Source organism: Xyrauchen texanus, chromosome 24, assembly GCF_025860055.1.
Source record: "Xyrauchen texanus isolate HMW12.3.18 chromosome 24, RBS_HiC_50CHRs, whole genome shotgun sequence".
NCBI lineage: Eukaryota > Metazoa > Chordata > Actinopteri > Cypriniformes > Catostomidae > Xyrauchen > Xyrauchen texanus.
The window spans coordinates 21,646,973-21,671,387 of record NC_068299.1 but is presented as its reverse complement, the minus strand read 5'-3'; the positions used below and the strand labels follow the sequence as shown (position 1 = coordinate 21,671,387).

The window sequence follows — 24,415 nt, the reverse complement described above, 5'->3', positions numbered from 1 at the left end:
TTATACCTCGTTGTACACCTTGTAAATTCATATCTTTATATAATTACAAAACATGCATATAGACATGTTTTAGACTAAAGAAATGTATTTTGAAAAAGCTATCCTTTCAAAACTGATTTATTTTGTCTATACCTGCAAAACATACAACATTATAGCATTATTCTTGCCGAGCAGTAACATAATATTCATATTATATACAGCTAGAATGGACAACAACCCAAACAAAAAAGCTATAGAAATATGTTACAAGTACAATAAAATCTTTGGGTGACACCAAACTACTTTGAGTGGTTGAGTGTTCCCTATAAAATCTTGTATATAAACCCTTATGTCAATATGCTTCAGTCATAAACAAATTCTCAAGACAGATAATAAAACTTAAAAATATATAAATAGCTCTTTTCATTAAATACACCTATTACCCATAGTGCAGAGGAGCAGAACACTTTTGAAATGCCACCAGAGTTTGGGTCCCAGATCCATATAATAATCTGTTGATAAAAATACTTCTTAATTTGTTTTGTGTATTTTATTTTCTCAGTGTCTGAATTTGATCTGTATGCTGGCAGTGATAACAGTCAGTTTAGATCTTCACAACCTGGATTTGCACTGGTGTGTTTTTTTTACAATAAATGTTTTACAATTTCTTGGATTCTTCGTGTTAATTAATGAGGTGATGATAAGCGGAATAAAAGCTTCTTTTTGTTGTTGTCAACAAAGCAATACCACACAGGAATTCATTGGATCATAAGAAAATAACATTTGACCATCAGTTATTAAACAGGTACTAGTATTTCTGACCAAATGACACTTCTTTGAAAAAAATCTCTCAATGCAATTGAGGTATTATAGTGTACGTAGCTATACAGAACAAACCAGCTGTTAGTGCCCTCTCTGGTGGCAGAATGTGTCGCCGTAGCACATTCTGAATCAAATTTGAATACGAGTGCCTGAGAATGAAATGGCTTGGCCATGATCAAATGGTTTTGACACAAAGATTTGAATCACATCATTCTCAAGCTCAGTACATATTTAACATACACAATTCTCTTACATTATACCAAATAATACAATGGGGTCAATTACGATGATCATTTATAATGATCATTTCACAAAGAGATTTGGTCATTTTGTTAGTGTGCACGGAGCAAATTCATTTGCATAATTCTGACAAGAAAAATGCCCAGTGTCATAATCACTAGTCAATAGTCATGGTATAACCAAATAAACACATTCATATTCTCAGTAATTGTACCAAACAAGGAACTGATTGTCTTCAACCATTGGCATGCTTTGACACATGCTTTAAGAACATAAAGGACCGTACAAACTAAATTCTCAGATTTTCTTTTAAAGCTACATGTCTTGATTAGCCTCCAATAAAGAAACTGCAGTCTAAAAAGCTAAATCTACAATGCTTTAAATATATAAGGTGAACAACATATGTTCATTTGATAAAGAGGTTTCCTTCTCTTTTGGTTATCGCTCCCAGGGGCCACCAGAAATAAATAAAGCGACTGGAAAAAAACGGCACACAAGTGCTATGATTTTAACCAACATTAAACAAGCATAATGTACAAGATAAACTGAACAGGTCTGTGGCAAAAACAAAGACTGACAGAAATACCATGAGGTTGGTGCTCCTCCTCATCTGGCCCCACTTGCAGATTTGGGCTTGTGGTTATTGGCTAGAAATGCATGCTTTACCAGTTCTCGGAGCCAGTGGCCATATATGGGTAAGCTATTGTGGTCATTTCTCCAGATTTTAGCAACCCCTACCAAGCACAGTATATAATTCAAAATGACTTGAGAGGAATCATCAGAGTAATCTCCAGGTGTCCTGGACCAGTTACACTCTTCATTCATCCCCTGAATAGAGATATATTATACCTGATGGGATAAGTGGCCCACTTGCTACATGATGTCTCATTGTTTGACAGCCTGTCTGTAGCTGTGTCTATGAGCATCTGTGCGCTTGCTTCTCTTGGTGCTGCTGCTGCGGGCGGCACTGCTGCTGCTCCTGCTAGACTCTTCATTGCTTCTGGCATGGCTGTTGTCCTGGGGTAGAGTGGGGCTGGAGTGAGCCCTCTGCAGGCCACCGTCGTCAAACAAACGGGACTCAAATGCAACCAGGTCTGTTACCCCTGTTCGGATTTTAGCCCTCAAAAGCATTGCGTATGTTCCGTAGCGTGTTTTCTACAAGACAAATAAATTAATAAATACACCCACAAATAAAAATTCTCTTATCATTTAGTCACCGTCATGCCATCGCAAACTTGTATAACTTTCTTCTAAGAAAAACAAATAAAGATATTTAGAAGAATAGATATTTAGATATTTAAAGGTCTTTCTGTCCATACAATGCAAGTCAATAGGGTCCAAACTTTCAAGCTCTAAAAAGGATATAAAGGCATAGTGCAGCTTCAAGACGATGATTCTTTGAAGCTGCATGCGATTACCAGGTAATTCACTGTGGTATCATTATATATCAATAAGATGTTGTAATTTAATTTTCTTGTGTTTGTCAACCTTTTGGTGATTGTGGCACATTTGAAAAATATCCTGAAAAACTTTTTTTCAGAATTCAAGTATTTATCATTTTAACTGACATCTGCATTTTCAAAAAAAAAACATCTAGGCGTGAAAACCGCAAACCTGGCAACACTGTGTATGGCACTCTGCGCATGTGTAACCTGTCCTGCTCGACCCTCTCCAAGCGGGATGCCGTCATGGGAGGCGAGCATGCTTACAAGGAGGCTAAAGGCTACAGCTACTGTGTCAGTCGCAAATGCGCCTCTTGAGGCCAGGGGAGTGAGGTTTACCCACACCACACAGCTATTACATACCAGCTGGCTCCCGTTACACTCACTCCCCTAAACCTCACTCCCATCCGGGTCACGGCACCAGTGTCACCGGTCCTACTTGACCCACCCCGAGCAGGTTTTGAAACGGCAATCCCTGGCAAGGGAGCAAGATGCACTAGCAAGGAGGCTATAAAAGCCATGACCTTTAGCCTTGGTCACTAGTGGGTGTTTTAAAGTAGGAGAGTGACGTTTACACAGTGCACAGCTATCACATACCAAGGGCTACTGTTACACATGCATCAAGCGAGAGTAACTTTATGAACGAACCTCTCTCGTGAATGTGCCAAGGAGACTACGGATGTCAAATTTATAGTGACTAAGGACATAAATGTTGTTTGGTTTCTCACCCAAAGCAATCATGTCACCACAGATAATGTACATTAAACCACTCAAGTCATATGGATTACTTTTATGCTGCCTTTAAATCCTTTTTGGGGCTTGAAAATTTTGGACCCCATTGACTTGCATGTATATGGACAAAAACTCATAATATATTCTTTAAAATATTTTCACTAGTGTTCCGCAGAATGAAGAAAGTAAAATAAGTTTGGGATGGCATGAGGGTAAGTAAATGATGAGAACATGTTCAGTTTTGAGTGAACTATTCATTTAAATTGAGAACTGCTGTGACTGGATCACTGAGTCTGTGAGCTGAACCAGATGGTCACTATAAAATGTTGTTGCAAAAAACCTGTGTGAAGACTCTATTCAATTCTAAAATAGCATAATAGTTACCTGAGGGTAATGCCTCATGATAGTCATGCTTGGATTTCACATCAAAATACTGACTCAGAGCTAACAAAGCCACCAGGGGTTTGGGGGGAAGGGTGTAAAATGTGAAGTATTGTACCTCAAAGTCCAGATACTCTTCCCTTTGCTTGTACTCTTCTAGGTCCCTGCTTTTGGTCTTGCGGTCTTGAGAAGAAGAGCGCAGATCATGGAGCTCAGCAGAAATGGCTCGAAACCGTGTCTCATGAGACTTAAGCTGTTCTTCCTGACAATACAAAGTATGATTTAATGAGTGTCTGTAAGGAGCAGAGGGGTTGATATCAAGATATGGCTTGTTAGCATGTCCCAGTTAATCCCAGCTAGTAGATTATTTTAACTACACCACTTGAAGTGTCTTTCTCAATCTATGGTCTTTCAAATGTAGCCATGTATTTTAACAGAATAAAAACAACTAAATAACATATCGTGGATTATTAGGTAGATATGAGTAGAGAATAATAAATCCTGTACCAACTGCCACTGATATTACTGGACCTGTTTGAGATTTATGGGCAGATTAACCAGCTTTGTCCAGGTTTTATAAGATATTATGAACCTGAATGAGAGAGAGGGAAATGTTGGATACCTGTGAGAGCTTGGTGCTTGAGCCTGGCAGAAGAGGGCGGCTAAACTTCTTCTGTGAGCCAATGGCTGCTGGGAAGGGAGGGGCAGAGAACATGGCTGCCACTGTGTTGATGCGGGTGATCCAGGACTGCATTTGCTCTGCATTGCTGAGAGTGAAAAGCAGGAACAATGGTCAGCAAAATATAAAGATTCAGAAGATGGATCAAAGTATCTTGAGTTTCATTAAAAAGATGTTTTTTTTTCTCTCTGCTCAAAGAAGCTGTGCTCTTTATGTTTAATCCAGTTAACACAGCTTGGAAAACTGAGCAATTAGCAGCCAGCTGTTTGCAGAAGAGTTCCAGTGGGACAGATGGAGCAGAATGAAAGAGTGAGTTCCAGTGTCTATCTGGGACAGATGGAATAGCTGAAAAGTATCCATCCTCTTGGGAGATTCATGTCGAGTCATTCATCTGAGATGAGAACACTTTGACAAGGGCGTTACCAGTCCTGCATTTAATCAACAGCCAACCAGTTCATTGAGTTCTCTCAGGTGTGTGTGTGTGTGTGTGTGTGTGTGTGTGTGTGTGTGTGTGTGTGTGTGTGTGTGTGTGTGTGTGTGACAGATAGAGAGAGAGAATTTGAATTTGTGTATTTTTGCTCTGGTCTGTTTCCAAACCACAAAGCAGCCTCAGCTAATCAATAATACTCACTGTCAAACTTTCCTGTCAAAGTTCTGTAGAAGTTACTAAACACTGCTTCAAAATTGTTGATGAAATTTGAATGTGGATGCAGAATCCAGAAACCTTTAAGTGAAAATATATTTATTTTAAGATCATTTAATTAAAGGGATAGTTCAACCAAATTTTTTTATTCTCTCATCGTTTACTCACCCTCATGCCATCCCAGGTGTGTATGATTTACTTTCTTCTGCAGAGCACAAATTAAGATTTTTAGAAGAATATCTCAGCTCTGTTGGTCCATACAATGCAAGTGAATGGTGACCACGTCTTCAGAAGCTATATAATGGGTGTGGATGAGAAACAGATAAATATTTAAGCCCTTCTTTACTGTAAATCTACACTTCACTTTCTCCTCCACATTCTGGTGTTGAAGTCACTTTCACCTTTAAATTCTGCTGTTGGGGCTGGTCAAAGCGGGAGATTTATAGTAAAAAAGGACTTAAATATTTATCTATTTCTCAACCAAACCTATTATGCTCCTGAATATATGGATTTAACCACTGGAGTCATATGGATTACCTTTATGCTGCTTTTACGGCCTTTTTAGACCGTATTTAGTCTGATTTCTAGTCATCATTCACTGAATGTACCAACAGAGCTGAAATATTCTTAATTTTTTTTTTTTTTTTTGGTGTTCTGCAGAAAAAACACATCTGGGATGGCATGAGGGTGCATAAATGATGAGGTTTTTGGATGAACTATTCCTTTAATGATGGATATAGTGTTCATATTACTTACATGATGTTGTTTGACTCTTTATGGATAAATATCACATATTTGGGTCATATTTCACACAAGAAAAAAAAAACATTTTGCAAAAAGAAAATAATTTTAGGGACATTAAAAATGTTCCCTCACTTTAATGCACAAAAAATAAAACCTCATTATCATTACTGTGATGTGAAACAATTATCGTTCATATTACTGTAATAGAGTAGTAGAAATTATCTTTTTTTTTGTCAAGACACAAATCAGAATAAATAAAATTCTATACAGTAAATGGAAGCGCAGCGTAGTTCTAGCGGGAAGACTAGCAGCTGTAAATCATCGCACCATTAGCTGGTTAATTCCCAGCCAGTCGAATGTAAGCCATTGGTTTATAAGTCTGCTCACAATCTATCACATTGCTGCTTCAGTGTGCTAACACGGCAACCTCCACCACCCCACCAGCACCAGTTGAGCCCCATCCTGCACGGGGGTAGGCTCCTCGCCCCTGCCTCCTATCTCCGGCAGGATGTGATGGTTCCGAGTACAACTCCCTCGGACCGCCAGAGAGAGACATTACTTTTCTGTTTTACATTCATCAAATAAATGGCATCTTAAACCTCACTCAAGCCTGCGTGTCTTCCCGATAGAAATACTAGTATGATCCTTAATTGTACTTTACAAATTTAATTGTATTTTACAAATCTACTTTTGAATAATATGTCATTATTTTTTGGCATTACAGTAGGTTAATGAGCAATGTAGGAAAAGTTATTTAAATGTGCTCAATTGAAAATATGAAAATAATACCCTCAGCACCGATAAAAATAGACTTAATTTTCTTCAACAATAAAAATTTAAATTAAACGTTCCAAAAAGACTTTTTTTGCAGCAGTGCTACAGAAGAACCATATGTGGGTCCCCAAAACCTTATGTGAAAGGTTGCTAAAAGAATAGTTTTATTGCTCAAAAAGAATAATTATTTTTAAGGTTATTCAAATTTCTTATGATTTTGGGGTAAAATATATTTAAATAAAATATCGCCAGACATTTCTCAACAGATTCACCCATGTAGAACAGACAAGGTAAGGAGACTTACAGGGCCTGAAAGAGAAAGACTCTCCAGTCTGCAGTGCGAAGGTAAAACACGTTGGGCCGCTTGCTGTAGTCTGCTGCCCGCATGGCTAAAGAATGATGGATTGATACTGCATTCTTCAAGTCCTCATCAGACAGCTGTTTATCTGGATGATATTCATCCTACAGACCAATCACAGAGGAAAGACAAATCACAATGTTCAATTAAAAGACTTAAAGCAATCGTCCACATAGCATGAGAAATCAGAGTGATCACTGAACAATCCGGTGGGAAAATAAATCTACCTTTTGCAGATAGAGAATCAGTCCCTTAAGGATGGTATAGAATGTCTTCCAACCTCTTTTACCTCGTGGAGCTTAAAGAAAAATAAACACTTAAACATACAATAGTTCAAGTTAAACATTCTACAACAAGGAAATTATATTTATAAGTGACAATATTTATAAAATACACTGAAAATTAGTATTTTTGTATTGTTTTCCAGTACATCTCTTTACGTCCTTTAAACAAGACATTTATTTGAGATTAAAAATTGTATACGATCATTTGACATTTTTTATTTTTTGAGATATTTTTTTTTCCCATTGGCAAATAGTTTTTTCTTGTTTTGTTTTAAACATAAACCTCACTATTTTTGTTAGATTTATGCATAAAACAAGAAAAAAATATTATCCAATGTGGTAAAAAATATCAAATTAATTCAAGATACATTCTCTCCAAAGAAACATTTCGCTTATCATCCAAATGTATCTTTTTTTCAGGATGTTTACATATTTTTTTTAATAGAAAACAGGAAAAAATATTGATGTTTTTGTAGTGAAAGGGCAGAATTCTTGTCTTATTTTCTATGCTCTAGGCTGCATTAAACAGAAATGGTAAGGACATTGTGTCAGCAACAGGATATAAAAGGCTGTATTTGAAGCATGGCATACTCTTTTTGCCATCGGGATCAGCATGAACTTTGCGCACAAGAACGCCATTCTTGTAGACCTGAGTGTTGGACAGCTGCACGACACTGACTAGGGGGTTTCCTCCACTGCTGTTCCGCTTCATGGTGTGCGACGCAGAGTCTTTCCTGCCGTCCAGCTCAGAGAAAGATTTCCGTAGTTCCTCCTCATCGCTGTGGAGTACACACACAAGAGCACTGTTAATAAGGGAAGTCTGCATTCTCATATAGCCACAAAGCATAAAACTTGCATCTCCAAATCTTTACGTTCAATTGATGCTTCACTTTTTTGCATTAAAATACACATAGGCCTACTTTTTTATATGCAAGCATCAAGACAAAATAAACTGAAATTGAACTGCAATGGTGAGGTTACTTGACATTTAACAGAAACTTCTTGCTAATTACGCCGATCAGTCACAACATTAAAACCACCAGCCTAATATTGTGTAGGTCCCCCTCATGCTGCCAAAACAGCACCAACCCGCATCTCAGAATAGCATTCTGAGATGATACTCTTCTCACCACAATTGTACAGAGTGGTTATCCGAGTTACTGCAGTCTGGCCATTCTCTGTTGAACTCTCTCATCAACAAGACATTTCCGTCCACAGAACTGCTGCTCAGTGGATGTTTTTTGTTTTTGGCCCCATTCTGAGTAAATTCTAGAGACTGTTGTGTGTGAAAATCCCAGAAGATCAGCAGTTACAGAAATACTCAAACCAAATGACTGTTGGTGCCAGACGGGCTGGTTTGAGTATTTCTGTACAATTATAGTGAGATGCGGTTTGCGTTCTTTTGGCAGCACGAAGGGAACCAACACAATATTAGGCAGGTCGTTTTCATTTTGTGGTTGATGGATGTATGGGGCTTGCTTAAAAAAACCGTGATCAAACAAATCCGTTATCTCTTTCAGTATCCTTGATTAGTGCTGCTTGGATATGAATCGTTAACCTTTATATCTGCCCTAATGTTAACCTGTTGATACGCACCCCCTTTTTAAGCACAAACCATGAAAATTACATACCTGAACTTAAATGGTTGTATTTACTGGACCCTTTGGAGTATGGACATATTTGTAGTATATTTTGAAAGAAGACACATTGGGCTTTATCCCCAAAGTTTCGGAATTTATATATGTTGTTATTTTTTAAAGTTAGAGAAGCTGAAGTTTCAAATATTTTGTGCTGAACATGTTTTTATAATCTATAAAAACAATAATAAAAGTACCAAGACAACCCAGAAATGCAATGTTCTCAAAGTCACAAGTCTAAAGACGTTACGTTTCAAATTAGAAGATGATCTAACAAATAATGAGGTTCCTGCAAGCTTTTTTCTCTGTAAAATCGCTGGAAGCATACAGAGCAAAATCCACTTTCAAGACGACACAAAATCTGACTGCACTGCTTGGCTATTATGAATAAAACTACGCCCCATTTTAAAACATAGACTTCAGAGACAGGCTTGTTTTGTTTATGAGACTCTAATATATAAGATAATATACAGTTTTACAACAAGAACGATGATGAAGTGTAATTTTTTCAGGCAGGATCTCATGTAAACAATAGAGAATATATCAACATTTATGGACAAAAAGTGCTATTGGATGTTTTTCAATGAACGCCTGTCATGGACAATTGACCCAAGTGTGGCAAACTGGATTCATCTGGCGAACGCGTTTTCATAACAAAATAACTAAATAACTAAATTGCTGTTTCTGGAGCATTGCTTTCATGAAACAGAGATCGGATATCAATGTTGAACTCTTAGACCTTTGAAAAGATGTATAATTTGTTAACATTAATGACATTTATAGATGGTAAATTCTATATTAAATGTAAGCAGAGTGACGTCACCACCGCATGCGGGCGATTGCATATCAACAGGTTAAACATGTGACTACCATCATCAAGTAGCTTTCAAACCCAGTACTTCTGTAATATCACCCTTAATCAAGTATTTGATTAAAGGTGAAGTGTATTTTTTTTTTTCAGTGTTAAAATACTTCCCCCTATTCCGGCTTAATCAATATGCAGAGACAACTCTAAGAAAACCATTTGTTAATTGATTGATTCCCCTGAAAGTCTAAACACTGTAGCACTATCAACACATTGCTCTGTTTGTTTAAGCATCCCAACGAGCCTGACATCCGAGTGTGCTTGAAAACTTGGTTTGAAATGAAAGTACAGTACATCACGGAAGTGTATAACTATTTTTGAAGTGTAATTTGCATATTTGCATGCACCCTCTCGCACTTATTATAGTATAATGCTGCTTTTCTCTGAATACATTTTCTTCAGAGAGAAAAAAGGCTGATAAAAGTCAGTGATGGGGTCTTAAAAAACAATCTCTAGTATGTACACATCTCCAGCTGAGTGACAGATGTGCATGGAGTGCAGTCAAGACACCCTGGAGAGTGCCAGAGGCTTGGACCTTTAAACATTCCTCACTAACTGCTACAGTACAGCACATAGCCTTTGCCTTCACATGATAATGCTCTCATCTGTTGCTTAGTAACTACTGGCCTCCACACTGGTAACCAAGAGAGCCAGCAGAGAAGATGGAGCACCATATGGGAGAGAGAGAAAGCACGAGAGAGGGAGAAAAAGCAGGAACATAAAAAATAGTGGCTTTGATTCATACAGTGAATTATGTCCTTTAGCTGAGAATCACACAATACTAAATAAATGAATGTGCAATGAGGTGAATCAAACTCAGAGATAGATGGAGTGCGAAAGTGAGGGGAGAGAGGAAAAAAGAAATAGTGAGCGTGGAGGAGAACTGAAGGGAGAGCGTGGGGACGCTGGGATGGTTGAAGATGAAAGATCTTCTGGTGGTTGAAAGAGAATAAAACAATCTCTCATCCTTTTCTCATTCATACATAAACAAGGCTACTGCAGCAATATATATACAGCAATATATATACAGAACAAGGGTGTGTTAGCCAAACTATGAAGAGGCAACTTGCCGTAACCATGGCAACAAAAATCAATAAATCTAAAGCAATTTAATGACTTTAATGACATTTTAAAGGATAGTTCACCCAAAATGAAAATTCATCATTCATCAAAAGTCATTATTTATTTACCCTGATGTTGTTCCAAACCCACATAAAAAATTTTTTTTTAGTGGAACACAAAAGGAGATGTTAAGAAGAATGGAAGGGACTGACAGCCTCAGTCACTATCCACTTTCATGTTTTTTCCCATACAGTGAAAGTGAATGGTGACTAAGATCATGGAAGAAAGTCATCCGGGTTTGGAACAAAATAAGTGGGAGTAAATGATGACAGAATTAACATTTTTGGCTGCTATATCCTTTTAAATCAATAACTAAACACATTTAGAGGCATCTAATCACTCTAAAATAATTTGTATGACATTGAATTAAAGATGCATTGCAAAGGATCTGACTTACATTGTCCACTGCAGTTTTTCATTTTTGATAGAGTTGTAAAGAGCCTGTTAAAAAAAGAAAAAGAAACACCATTAATAACAAAAACCCATCAATATTCACTCTGTGAGTATATATGTGTGCGTGTACTCAAACATCCCACTGATGTCACTAAAAATAAAACTGAAAGTTTACAATTACCATGAACCAGGTATTGCAGACCACAGTATTGTGACTCTTGTAATCTCATGGATAAAAACTCAAACAATCTTAGATGCAGAAGGAAAACCATTAGCCCATCAATTCTTCTTCACTCGCTGATTATTTTATCTTTCCATCTAAATTACCATGGGCAAATCATGTAATTCACCTGTAATTTCCCCAAAACTTTACCTTTTCTTTTTTCTTGCGGGTTTGTGGGTGATTCTGGCCATCTTGCACTTTGCCCAGCAGATCGGGGAAGGCTAGGGGCTTTAAGGAGCGAGAGCGGGGGGCTTTGGTGTAGCGGAATGGGTCCATCACACTGAAATCCCGCCCACATCGCACCGAGCACAGGGAACGAGAACGGAGACGGCCGGCAGAGTGAATACTATTTACACTGATCATGATTTTATTAGCTAAGTGGTACAGCGGCTTTTAAGAAATCCACAAATGAGGAAACAAAACAATTCGAAGTTTAAAAATATAGTCCAAATTCAAACAGAGTCTTATAGGGATCCACAGAAGTGATGGCTGAAGATTAAACTGATGGAACCCAAATTCTCTTAAAAGAAGCTCCACAAGTGGAGTAAAATCTCCAAGGCAGACAGGTAGAAAAGATGAGTTCAAAGAACATGTCAGATGACACAGTGGCAGATCTGAAGTCTTTGGCAGTGGTGAAGCTCTTGAGGAGATCCTTGAGAGTGTCACATGGGCATCAGGCCTTCAACTCTTGCATTATGGATCCATTCCTATACATTATGAATGTAAAAACATTCCACCAGTCCCACTTTGCATAAAACTTTCTGCTTTGAGTAAGAAGCCAAAGATGATCAAGGAAGATCTGCAGGATCTGCTGCCAACATCCAGTTGTTTCCTTGTAGTCATCCTTGGGTTGAACACACCTACATGCATTCACCAACGCATGCTGACATATTCGCAGGTGTGTTGCAGATGGCTCGAGAGGACTGAGACGATGGTGGAAGAAGATCATTTGAGAGAAGAGCGCAGATGGAAAAATATTGCCATCGCTGAAGCTCATGTAGGGAACAGACTGAAAGTGTTTGACTTCCGCCCACTCTCAAATTGGCATCCCAAAATTTCCAGCAACTATGACGTCACCAGATGTCCCCCTCTGGGACAGAAAAATAGACAGATGTGTGAGAGACAGAGAGACAAAGAGACAGAAAGAGCGTAATGCAGAAAATTAGCAAAAAAGCAAGATAATCCTGTTGCTTTGTGCTGTTTTCTCTATTCCATGCTAAAACGTTGAATGTATTAGAAGTTGTCCACAATTCTCTTTCATCTATCCCTTCCTCTTTGTTCCTGTATCCTCACACCCCGTTATCCAATTTGCTGAATCTTTCACACCTTTGTGTGACTGCCCTCTTTGCATCTATTTTTCGCTTCCACAAAACATAGCTTTGCTGCACAGCTGAAGGAACAATTGAGGTTTGGCGTCGGAGCCCTTGTTCTGTGCTCCCCTTCTTCTTCAGTTCAAAGTCTTATGCCTCCTCCGTGATGCAGATTTAAAAAAATGGGCTGTGCGGTGAGAATGAGATCTTGGAAGGGAGGAGAGCTTGCCCTCCCTTCTCGTTCTTGCATTCACAATCTCGTCTGATCTCTCTCTCTCTCTCTCTCTCTCTCTCTCTCTCTCTCTCTCTCTCTCTCTTTCTCACTCATTCTACTTCTTAATTGTACCCTTCTCTCATCATGACTGACAAGTCATGGCACTTGAATATTTGGTGATCCCACCTTCTGGTGAATATCAATACATTTTCAGGGCTCTCAAACATGCAAATCCTCACATGCATTATGCATTACTGACACACACTCTCATTTTTGGTTCACAGACTATAAAATAGGTTTGTTGAACATGCAATACATTCATAATCAGCCTGTTAAGTATTAAGTATATAAGTAATACGTTATTATCAAATGTAAGTTCATCAACAGTATTGTTTATCACATTCCACTAATCACAGTCCAATTACTTTGTCTTAAAGCATTAAGGAACAAATCCCATGTCTTTTGTTGTGAGGACTATTAGATATGTTAGATAAACAGTTTTTTGTAATACTTTACAAAAAGATTATTTTTGATAACATAAGTAAATGCATAAGGCATAATGAACAAACAATGAACAATATATTTTTTACAGAATTTATTAATCTTGGTTAATGATAATTTATAAAAATAGAATGGTTCATTGTGAGTTCATGTTAGTTCGTGAAGCATTAACTAACATTAGTATATACAAATTTTTTTTCTCTCCTTTTTCTCCACAATTTGGAATGCCCAGTTCCCAATGCGCTCTAAGTCCTCATGGTGGCATAGTGACTCGCCTCAATCTGGGTGGTGGAGGATGAATATCAGCTGCCTCTGTGTCTGAGACCTTCAGTCTGTGCATCTTATCACGTGGCTTGTTTAGTGCATTACTGCAGAGACATAGTGCGTGTGGAGGCTTTACGCTATTCTCTGCGGCATCCACGAACAACTCACCACACCCCCCACTGAGATCGAACCACATTATAGCGACCATGAGGAGGTTACCCCATGTGACTCTACCCTCCCTAGCAACCAGTACGATTTGGTTGCTTAGGAGACCTGTCTGGAGTCACTCAGCACACCCTGAATTTGAACTCATGACACCAGGGGTGGTAGTCAGCATCTTTACTCGCTGAGGTACCCAAGCCCCAAATAAATACAACTTTTATTTAAAAAACAATATGAGTATATGTAAAAATAAAAGCTTGGAAATGGAATATATCCATGAGCAAAGGCAGCTACAATATACAGTAAATGGTGAATGAAGGACATTAATGAAGGACATTAATGAAGGAGTTACAGTTTAAAGTACCAGTCCAGAATACTAATTGATGTAATAGTATCTGACGTGTAATTAATAGCAGAAAGTTATTATATGGGTGTCTGGCAGTGCTATGCGCAGTAAAACATAGTTTTGTGTCATATTGTTTACTATAACCTAAACTACAGTATACTGTATAAGGATAGTTCTGATCTTTTATGCATATAAGCTAAAAAGTGTTGTTAAGCAACCAATCCCTTTAGCCCTGACAATATTCATAATATAGCACAGTCTTAAGTACCGTATTGCTTTTATTCTATGTAACTATCCATTTTAACAGATCCTTTTCACATTTCTGAGTTTGGAAAACAAAGGTAAAATATAGCGTGGTAAACTACTACAGAGGTACATGGTAGACCAAATATTATTTTTGCATTCTCACATCCTCACTATACAACATTCTTCACAACTGCCTAAAACTTTTTTTCTGTGCAACATATATATCAAAATAGATTTGTGTTGCTAAATAACAAAGTCTATGAAAAGGGACCATAAATAATACAGGTATAGTAAAATGTACTGTGTACTGTATATCACTGCACAGCACCCATAGAATAATGTTCTGTTATTATTTACATGTAAGGAACTATATCATCAATTTTCTAATAAAATACAATTTTGATGGAAATTTGTGAGCTTATTATTTCATTATATGGTAACAATTTAATAAAAGCAATAAGGCACGTGAGGCTGTGCTATTTTGTGAATACAGTCATTGCAGGCAATGTGTGTCATGTCTAACAACATGCTTTAGTCATGACTACGTTTACAATATAGCACGGCCTCACATACCTGATTGCTTAATTAAGATAAAATGTTGTTCACAAAGAAAATGACTCCTGGTGAAAATCAATAGAATTTACACAGATTCTGTAAAAAACTGTTACTGATTATGATGCCAATGCCAAACAGCATTTTGCAGTTCTGCACTGTAAGTGGAGTAGTGACCAGTGGGAGGAACATAATACAGTTTGCAGTGATGCAAATGCACATACTCATTAATTTCAACCTGGGAGATAAAAAGGAATTATGTTGTTCACACAATTGCATGAAAAAAAACAGGAAAATTATTTGCGAATTGAAAGACAGGAAACAAAAGAGAGAGGAGAGACAGAGAGTGAGCAATTCGTAACACATTTATGAAAATACCATGCCAAACCCTAATTTCAGTGGAAAGTTGTGTGGCAGCCAAATTCCCATTTGTCCTCCTTGCCACCCTGCTGTTGCTGGCATAAGACACGCTTCACACAGGTTTTTCACTGCCCTTAACATTCATGAACCACACAGGCACTGAGAGCCTAACCTGTTGGCTTCTAGATATCTCTCAGCTGCCATCTCTCTCTCTCTCTATGGTATATTTAATCCCAAAACCTGTAGTTATTTTGGGCAGAAAAGATGATGAAAAATAAGGCTAAAAGAACCGAAATATGGGAAGGGATATCTGAACAACTCGTGACAGCATGTAAAAAAATCTTTTAATTTCTCTTTCTGTGAAACATAAAAGTTTTTTTGGAGATAATCCTGGCCACTCTATTCTATTTAATGAAAATGGAAGGGAAAAAGCTCCAACATGCCAGAAAATAGCACCATAAAATATATTCAAATAGTAGTCCAAACAACTTGAGTGCCATGTATTCTACACTTCCTGGACAAAAGTTTATGGGCATAATATGTGCTTGATGAACATTTAGTTTCAAAACCATAGGGATCAATTCTCCATTTGCCACAATAACAGTTTCCATTCTTCTGAGAATACTTACCACTAAACTCTATAAAGTAACATGGCAGCAGGACTTTGCTCCCATTCAGACAACTGGCAAAACTTGTACTCAATTTAGAGCTTTAGGTTATTTTTCAGTTCCTCACACAAACCTGTCAAATGACTTGAGAAGACTTAGAATAAAATTCATATGGAATCCGTTTGTGATCATTTTATGATAGTTTCTTGTCATTATTGACAGACCCAGTCCTTTTCTCTTTCTTTATATGGTAAAGTGTTTCAAAGATATTCTTAAAAAATTAAACTTTTGTTTTCCACAGAAGAGAGAAAGTCAAACCAGTTCGTAGCAACATAAGCGTGAGAAAATAATAATAGTTTTTGTTTTTGGGTGAACTTTTACTGATATCAGCACTTCATTCTCAGAACCATGTTAGGTAGACTGTCTTTTACTCAGCAACTGCATGGCCCTCACACACTCACATAGTGGTTGGAGGAGAGAAAAAGAACTAAGAAGCAGAGACTAAGAAAAAAGAAGGATGCCATTTGTCAGAAAAAGGCTGAGATAGGGAGGATTATATAGATATGGAAATAACCTAGAAAGACAGGGGCTAAGTACAGTTCTGCAGAGTTACAAAGAGCAAGATGGAATATAATTAAATAGCTAGAGAGAGAGAGGAGGGAGGGAAGGGAAGGTGATGGAATAGAGCAAGGCACAGAGTGAGAGGGTTGAGGAGAGAATGACGGATGGCCAGAGGAGAGAGAGAGAGAGAGAGAGAGAGAGAGAGAGAGAGGCAGAGTGAGAGGACCACACACTTGAAAGGCTCTATGTGATTGTAAAGCACATATCAGCAGAGTGGTTCTGGTGCGGTCATCATGTGGCTATTATTCTTGTGCAGTGTGCCCTGTAATCCTAGAGGAGGGAATAAAATAGATAAAGCTGGAGCACCAGCACACTGGAACAGGGCAGGTTCACTGACTTTAGCAGCAAATGTAATCCCCTTAATTACTGATTTTATTTGAACTGTGTTGCTTTGGAGGTGAACACCACAGTGACAATAAATCATTAAATACATATATGCATTTAGTGCAATATTATGGTGGGATTGTGATGCTATGGTCTGTGATCAAGATTCTACTACAACTTAAAAGTACAAGAGAGCATTTCTCCAAACATTTCTACAATATAAATTGTATTTCTATTCTCTTACAATATTTCAAACCTATCATATTCTATTGTATTATTTTGGACTGAATTTATTGTTATTTTTCATTCTGTGATTTATGTCTAATGCTGTAATGCCTCAATTTCTCCTTGAGGATTAATAATCCTATCCTATCCTATCCTATTCTATTCTATTCTATCCTGTCCTGTATTATCCCGTTCTGTCCTGTCCTGTCCCGCCCATCCCATCCTATCCTCTCCTGTCCTATCCTATCATGTTTTATCTTGTATTATCCTATCCTGTCCTTTCCTGTCTCATCCCTGTCCTTTCCAATCCCACCCTATCCAATCCCATCCCATCCCATTCTATCCTATGCTGTCCTGTCCTACCCTACCCAATTCTATTCTGTTTTATCCCATCCCATCCTGTCCAGTCCTGTCCTGTACTATCCTATCCTGTCCTATCCTATCCTCTCATCTCCTAACTATCATATCATATCCTATCCTATCCTATCCTATCCTAACTATCCTATCCTATCCTATCCTATCCTATCCTATCCTATCCTATCCTATCCTCTCATCTCCTAACTATCATATCATATCCTATCCTATCCTATACTAACTATCCTATCCTATCCTATCCTATCCTATCCTATCCTATCCTATCCTATCCTATCCTATCCTCTCCTATCCTATCCTATCCTATCCTATCCTATCCTATCCTATCCTATCCTATCCTGTCCAATCATGTATTATCCTGTATATCTTATCCTGTCCTTTCCTGTCCCATCCCTGTCCTTTCCTGACCCATCCTATCCTATCCTATCCCATCCCATCCAATCCCATCCTATCCTATGCTGTCCTGTCTTACCCTACCCTACCCTATCCAATCCAATTATATCCTGTCTTCTCCTATCCTGTCATGTCATGTCCAGTCCTGCCCTGCCCTGTCCTATCCTATCCTATCCTATCCTATCCTATCCTATCCTATCCTATCCTATCCTATCCTATCCATTCCTGTCCTGTCCTGTCCTATCCTATCCTATTCTATCCTATCCTATCCATTCCTGTCCTGTCCTGTCCTATCCTATCCTAACCTAACTATCATATCCTAACTATCAAATCCTATCCAATCCTATCCATTCCTGTCCTGTCCTGTCCTGTCCCTATCCTATCCTAACCTAACTATCATATCCTAACTATCAAATCCTATCCTATCCTATCCTATCCATTCCTGTCCTGTCCTGTCCTATCCTATCCTATCCTAGCACATCCTGTCTTGTCCTGTCCTGTCCTGTCCTGTCCTGTCCTGTTCTATTCTAATCTAATCTATTCTATTCTATTCTATTCAATTTTATTCTATTCTGCTACAGGACCCAGATTTTACATTGAATATCAAGTGGGAACCCAACACAGTACTACATTTTTTTATTGTACTAAAGTAAACAATAAAATAATATGAAATGTATTATTATTATTATTATTATTTACTTTTAAGACAATAATTTACTGCACAAAGCACCCTGTGGTTGATACAGTATATACCATATTTATCCTGCAAGTGATCCCTTATTTAATATTGTCTGGGTCAAATGTCCTTTTATGTTTACTACATTATTATGTCCATGTTGGCATTTGGCCTCTGCCTGGCTAGCTTCCAGAAGTGAAAGGTGAATATATGTGAAAATTCATAGACTTTGATTGGACACAGGCTTCGATGTCCACAACAAAAGATGGGAAGTGCTTATTCGACCCTTTTACAAGTTGATTTTTATTCCTATTAATTTTTGTTATCCCACATATCATTATTTGGATTTAGCATTGATTTTACATGTTATTCATGGCTATATTAGAGCAGACCTGCGACCCTCCAGTTGAAAAACACTGCTTTACATGGATTGAGACACACACAGGCCTTCTCATGTGTAAATGCCTTAAAAACTCTACAAACCTTGAGAAGATCTTTCGGAAAGTTTTGGCCATCATTCAACCCCTCCAGGTTACTAATAAACTGTGTGCAGGTCATCCTCTTTCCTATGTTCTGAGGAAGAAAAAGATGACAGCATGAAAATTCACTATCAGCTGATGCACTGACATATTTCACAGTCTCTGTGCACACAACAACAATTACAAAACCATTAAAGGTCTTTAATGGGGCATTAAAGGTCTTAATATTCTATGCAACAAATAATGGTCCTTCCCCTGAGAAAAGTTCTAACAATGAAATTTATGGATAAATTATATTCTTATTTCTAACTGTAAAACTGGCACTCCTCCTCATACACTCAGGGTGGTGAGCAGCACAGGGGGTATATATATATATATATAAAGTTTGGAATAATGTACAGATTTTGCTGTTTCGGAAGGAAATTAGTATTTTAATTCACCAAAGTGGCATTCAGCTGATCACAATGTATACTCAGGACATTACTGATGTAAAAAAACAGCAACATCACTATTTGAAAAAAATATTTTTTATCAAATCTAGACAGGCCCCCTTTCAGGCAGCCATCACTCCAACACCTTGTCCTTGAGTAATCATGATAAATTGCTAATTTGGTACTTAAAATTCACTTGTCAATATATAAAACACAGTTGAAAGCTATTTGGTTCGTTAAATGAAGCTTAACGTTGTCTTTGTCTTTGTGTTTGTTTTTGAGTTGCCACATTATACAATAGACTGACATGTCTTAAGGTCAATAATGGCAAAGAAAAAGAAAGAAAAAGAAACAGCTTTCTCTAGAAACTCATCAGTCAATCATTGTTTTGAGGAATGAAGGCGATACATTGCTTGAAATTGCCAAATAACTGAAGATTTAATTCAAAGGTGTACACTACAGTCTTCAAAGACAAATGACAACTGGCTCTAACAAGGACAGAAAGAGATGTGGAAGGCCAGATGTACAACTAAACAACAGGATAAGTACATCAGAGACTCTAGTTTGAGAAATAGACACCTGGACAGCTTCATTGAATTCTACCTGCTCAACACCAGTTTCATGTACAACATTAAAGAGAAGACCGGTGTAAAGGCCTTATGGGAAGAATTGGAAAGAAAAAGCCACTTTTGAAACAGAAAAACTGTTTTTCTGCCCACAGTAAACAGTTTAGAGTGGGCAAAGAAACACAGATATTGGACAACAGATAATTGGAAAAGAGTGTTATGGACCTTATCCCCATTGAGATTTTGTGGGATCAGCTAGACTGTAAGGTGCGTGAGAAGTGCCGACAAGCCAGCTACATCTATGGCAAGTGCTACAGGAAGCGTGGGGTGAAATGTCACCTGAGTATCTGGACAAAATGACAGCTAGAATGCATGTGGAGGATTTTTTTTAAGAGAACACCTTGTAGTGGTTTAAGAAGCTCTCAAAATTATTTCAAATCGTTATAGTACTTTGACATTATTCATGTACTGACTATACATTGTGATGCCACTTTGGTGAATAAAGTATAATATATATATTCATAGTTTGTTATGTATTTATAACAGATCAAATGTACAGCACATTTCCCACACTCACATGTCCATGCAGATCAGTGTTGAGCAGCATCACGGCACAAGTCAATGTGTGAACACTGTCTGAAACAGAAACACAGACCTCCAGTTAGTTCACACCAAAACAGAGCAAGAGCACCATCTAGTGTTACTAATTCAAATAAACTTCAGGTGCAAAACAAATGCACATTCATTCACAGACTTTTCTGGTACTGGTACTGTATGTATGGATGGATTACCTTCATTTGGTATCATGTTTGGGTTGCACTGGAGATATCTTCTAGAGAAATGGGACAGTACTCTCTCCCTCTCCTGTGTCTCACCCATTAGGGCAAACTCTCTCAAAAACACTCTGAGAGACAAAAAGTGAAAAACAGACAGCAGGTAAAAAGAAAACAAATATGTAGACCATGAGAACTGAGGGCAAATGTTTACATAACTAAAAAAATTTCAATAGAACTCATTTTGGGCTCTCCAAGTTCTCACCTCAGTGCCTGAACCACTGTCATCCCTGAGAGGTTGAAATAACTCAGATACTCCTCTGCTACCATGTGACTGAAATCATTGCTACACAAGTACATTGAAAAGAAAAAAGCATTAGAAACAGGGGCTTTTGATAATCATATACTGTTCAGTGGGGTTCAAATGTCTTGTGAGACTTTTTGAAAATCTGAGATACAAAATCAAATTTGAAAGTATTGTATTTAGAATTTTGAAAATGAAAAAAGTCAAATGAATAAGAAATATAAACAATTCTTTAGTATATCTACGTAATTTATAATATAAGCCAAAATGCCATACTGTCATACTGCCATAACGTTAACACCCTTGTACAAAAGTTCTGATTTTCTTGCTTATATTGAAATATTCAATATGCTCTTTAGAACATTCTTAATTCATGCTGGCATATCATCAGGTTTTGTGCAAACCTGAGTTCATGCAAGCTTGAATGAACGCTGTAATTAAAGCAAAAATGTGGCAGGCCAGTTTCTAAGAATAAAAAACTGCATTAAATCAGAAAAATGATTTGCATTTTTACAAGAGCAATCACACACTTTACATTTGTGTTTACTATTATCCAAAAGAAGTAGAGAAATTGGCACCACGGGGGATGAACCATGAAAGAGCAATGAACCAACATGAATGTAAACTGAAGAAGATAATGAATATTTATTAATGATTAAAATGATCCTCACTTCTTGCTCAGGTGTCGTGCCACGTCTGACTTTTTAAATCCATCGAGATTGTACAAGCGTTTGGCCAGCCGTTTAGCAGCCTGGAGGTCAGCTTTACTGCCATTGGTCAGAGTTTCAGTGCTACCTAGAGCCAATCGTTCAGCCACATCTGGATCAGAATCAGCCACAGGCCGTGATGGCCTCTCTCTGGAAGAAAAGTACAGTATGACAACTAAATGAAAAAAAGTCATGTATGTCAATAAAAAGCTTCTGTTACTGTTTGTTATTTCTAGCGACACAAATGTATCCTTATTATGTATGAATACTGACTGTTTGTCAAACCAGTCAAATCATGAGGTTAAATTTGTTTACCTGCCATCTCTTATCTCTTAATCAGTATTGCTGGGAAATGCCATAGACCTCCTGATTTGATATTACAACAATATTTTCATGCCGATTCAATATGTATTGCAACTTTTTAAGTACTGCAATTCTGTAAGTATTGCAATTTGATGTTTTTATATATTTAGCTGAGTTAGCTCCTTTTTCTCAGGAAGAAATGTCTATAGAAGAACTGTTGTGTCTGAAATTACTTTTGTTTCACCCTGTAATACAGAATTTGCAGGTAGGGATGTGAAAACTACCAATTTAAAACGACTAATTGACCAGTCTGTGCATTGTCTGAGCTATTAGTTGACTAATCAGTTTTAAGGAACGCATGCAATTAGGCTGCATTATTTGTCCACATTACCCAATCAGATTTGATTCATAAGGACACATAGAAGCAAGTATAGCAATGTAATAGCTAAACTAACAGATATTCAACTATTAAATAGTCTAAATAACTATAACCTCTTATCCCACAAAACTACTAAAGTAAAGTAAAAAAAGCTCCACGGCACAAAAAACGCTTATGCGCATTCCAGACGCTGAATGACGCGCTTCAATGCGCTTTTGCGCATCCCGACTCTGATGACACGCTTCAAGTAACCGGAGAACTTGAAGTCACATGGTGATCGACTCCGTGTTCTGCAGTGCACACAGCTGGTGTAAATATTGCGTGGGCGCGACACGTTGTTCACAACATTCAAAAGTTTGATAAGCCTTTATACAGCTAAACTATTTATAAAAGCATTGTCAGACTGAATCTGTAGCATGATTCCTGACAAATATAAACAAGTATTTGTTAGACTTTAATCACTAAAACATGACGCATGGAAAAGTGTTGTGAATGCAGTAAAAAAAAAAAAAAAAAAACTTTTGCCGCTCTGTGTATTATACAGAGGGACAAATTAAAACCTAAAGCAAATAATACATAACTTGTCATACATGGGTCATGTATATATATATATATACACACGGCATGTGTACACAAACATCAAGGACATCGGCTTGTATTCATATTAACATAGCAAGAGGAAAGAAAGATGCAATATGACTTCATTATGACTTATTATTTACAAATATTACATGTACACATTTCATTCAGTCTAGAATAGTGTAAACAACTAAAGTGTAAACTTAAAGCCTAACTTTGACATTCTAATTCCGACAAAACAAAACAAGAGCTGCCTTCTCAAAAAAGGGATTAAAAAGCATACTACTCTACCTCAGTGACCCAACTCTGCCTTTAAACCACCACATTCCAATGTTAGTTAGATGTATGTAAGAGCACCATAAAGCTCCTGCCACAGATCACCCCTCTGTATCACAGAAGTTCTCCATTTCCAAACTCCTCCAACAGGATAGTTCACAAATAAGGCAGGGGAGGAGACTTGAAGACTGAACGTTATGACAGACTGTTCTTCAAACAATGGACAGATAGAACCATGAAGGACAATCCAGGAAGACAAATAAAGAACATTTCCAGCTAGAATGTTGAACGTTCTACTACAAAGTGACAGTGACTAACAAAGACACCTTTTCATAATCATTGTTGAATGGCATATTTAGATACATTTTCCTGAACAGTTAAATGTAGGCTATGCACAGTAATTATTAAAATAATATGACAAGCATATCATAACACCCAGATCATAACTTGTTTGGTGTGGAAACATGAGAGAAATATGCAAGACTTGTAATGCCAAAATTATGCAGCAGGAAATGCCATTAGATTTAATTGTAGAAGCAATAATTTTCCCTTTGTATGAATAAATGCTTCTTAGTGGACACGTTCACAAAGGAGGATGTACACACCCACTTAGTATAATCAGTGCGTTGAAATTGCAAAGGAAGGCATAGGGGTAAACAATCAGCTCACCTGTACGGAGTCTCTAAAGCATTCCGATGCTTTGTAAAAAAGCTTTAAACACACCCCTTGAACGGTGAATGACAAGATTCACAAAAAAAAATCAGGAAAAAGGACACATTCAATAGAGGGAAACATGTTACGAGGATTTGAAAATGGTCTTGCATTGAAAATCAGCTGTATTAGAATTTCATAGCATGATAGTCAACTGTTTATGAAAAAACTGAGACAATATTAGGCCTCATGCAAACCTTCAAATGCACTATAACAAATTATATTCAAGCATAAAGTAACATACTGTACAAAGCAAGGGAGAGTACCTATCCTATAATACTGTGATAAAATATCCACCAAACACCACTCAGCAAGTTCTTTTGATTTTATAGTAAAATAGGACCTGGGCACTTTATTGACTGGATTCATGAGAATCATTCACTCAGGAGTCAGCCCCTAAAAGGCTTTTGGATTC

At 37.5% G+C, this 24,415-nt stretch overlaps 1 protein-coding gene across 1 annotated transcript; it reads right to left on the bottom strand.

The window, feature by feature from the left end:
- Nucleotides 1–133: 133 nt before the first annotated feature.
- Nucleotides 134–23,444, bottom strand: LOC127617700 (PH and SEC7 domain-containing protein 1-like). The gene is made up of 13 exons (XM_052089755.1): nucleotides 23,305–23,444; nucleotides 21,717–21,902; nucleotides 21,007–21,087; nucleotides 20,760–20,872; nucleotides 20,546–20,604; nucleotides 18,976–19,065; nucleotides 11,100–11,143; nucleotides 7,670–7,857; nucleotides 7,022–7,092; nucleotides 6,741–6,898; nucleotides 4,219–4,363; nucleotides 3,715–3,858; nucleotides 134–2,196 (listed from the first exon to the last, which is right to left on the bottom strand). Exons 1-13 carry the CDS (start codon nucleotides 23,337–23,339, stop codon nucleotides 1,927–1,929), a joined length of 1,584 nt encoding a protein of 527 aa, XP_051945715.1. The 5' UTR covers nucleotides 23,340–23,444; the 3' UTR covers nucleotides 134–1,926.
- Between the last annotated feature and the right edge of the window lie 971 nt (nucleotides 23,445–24,415).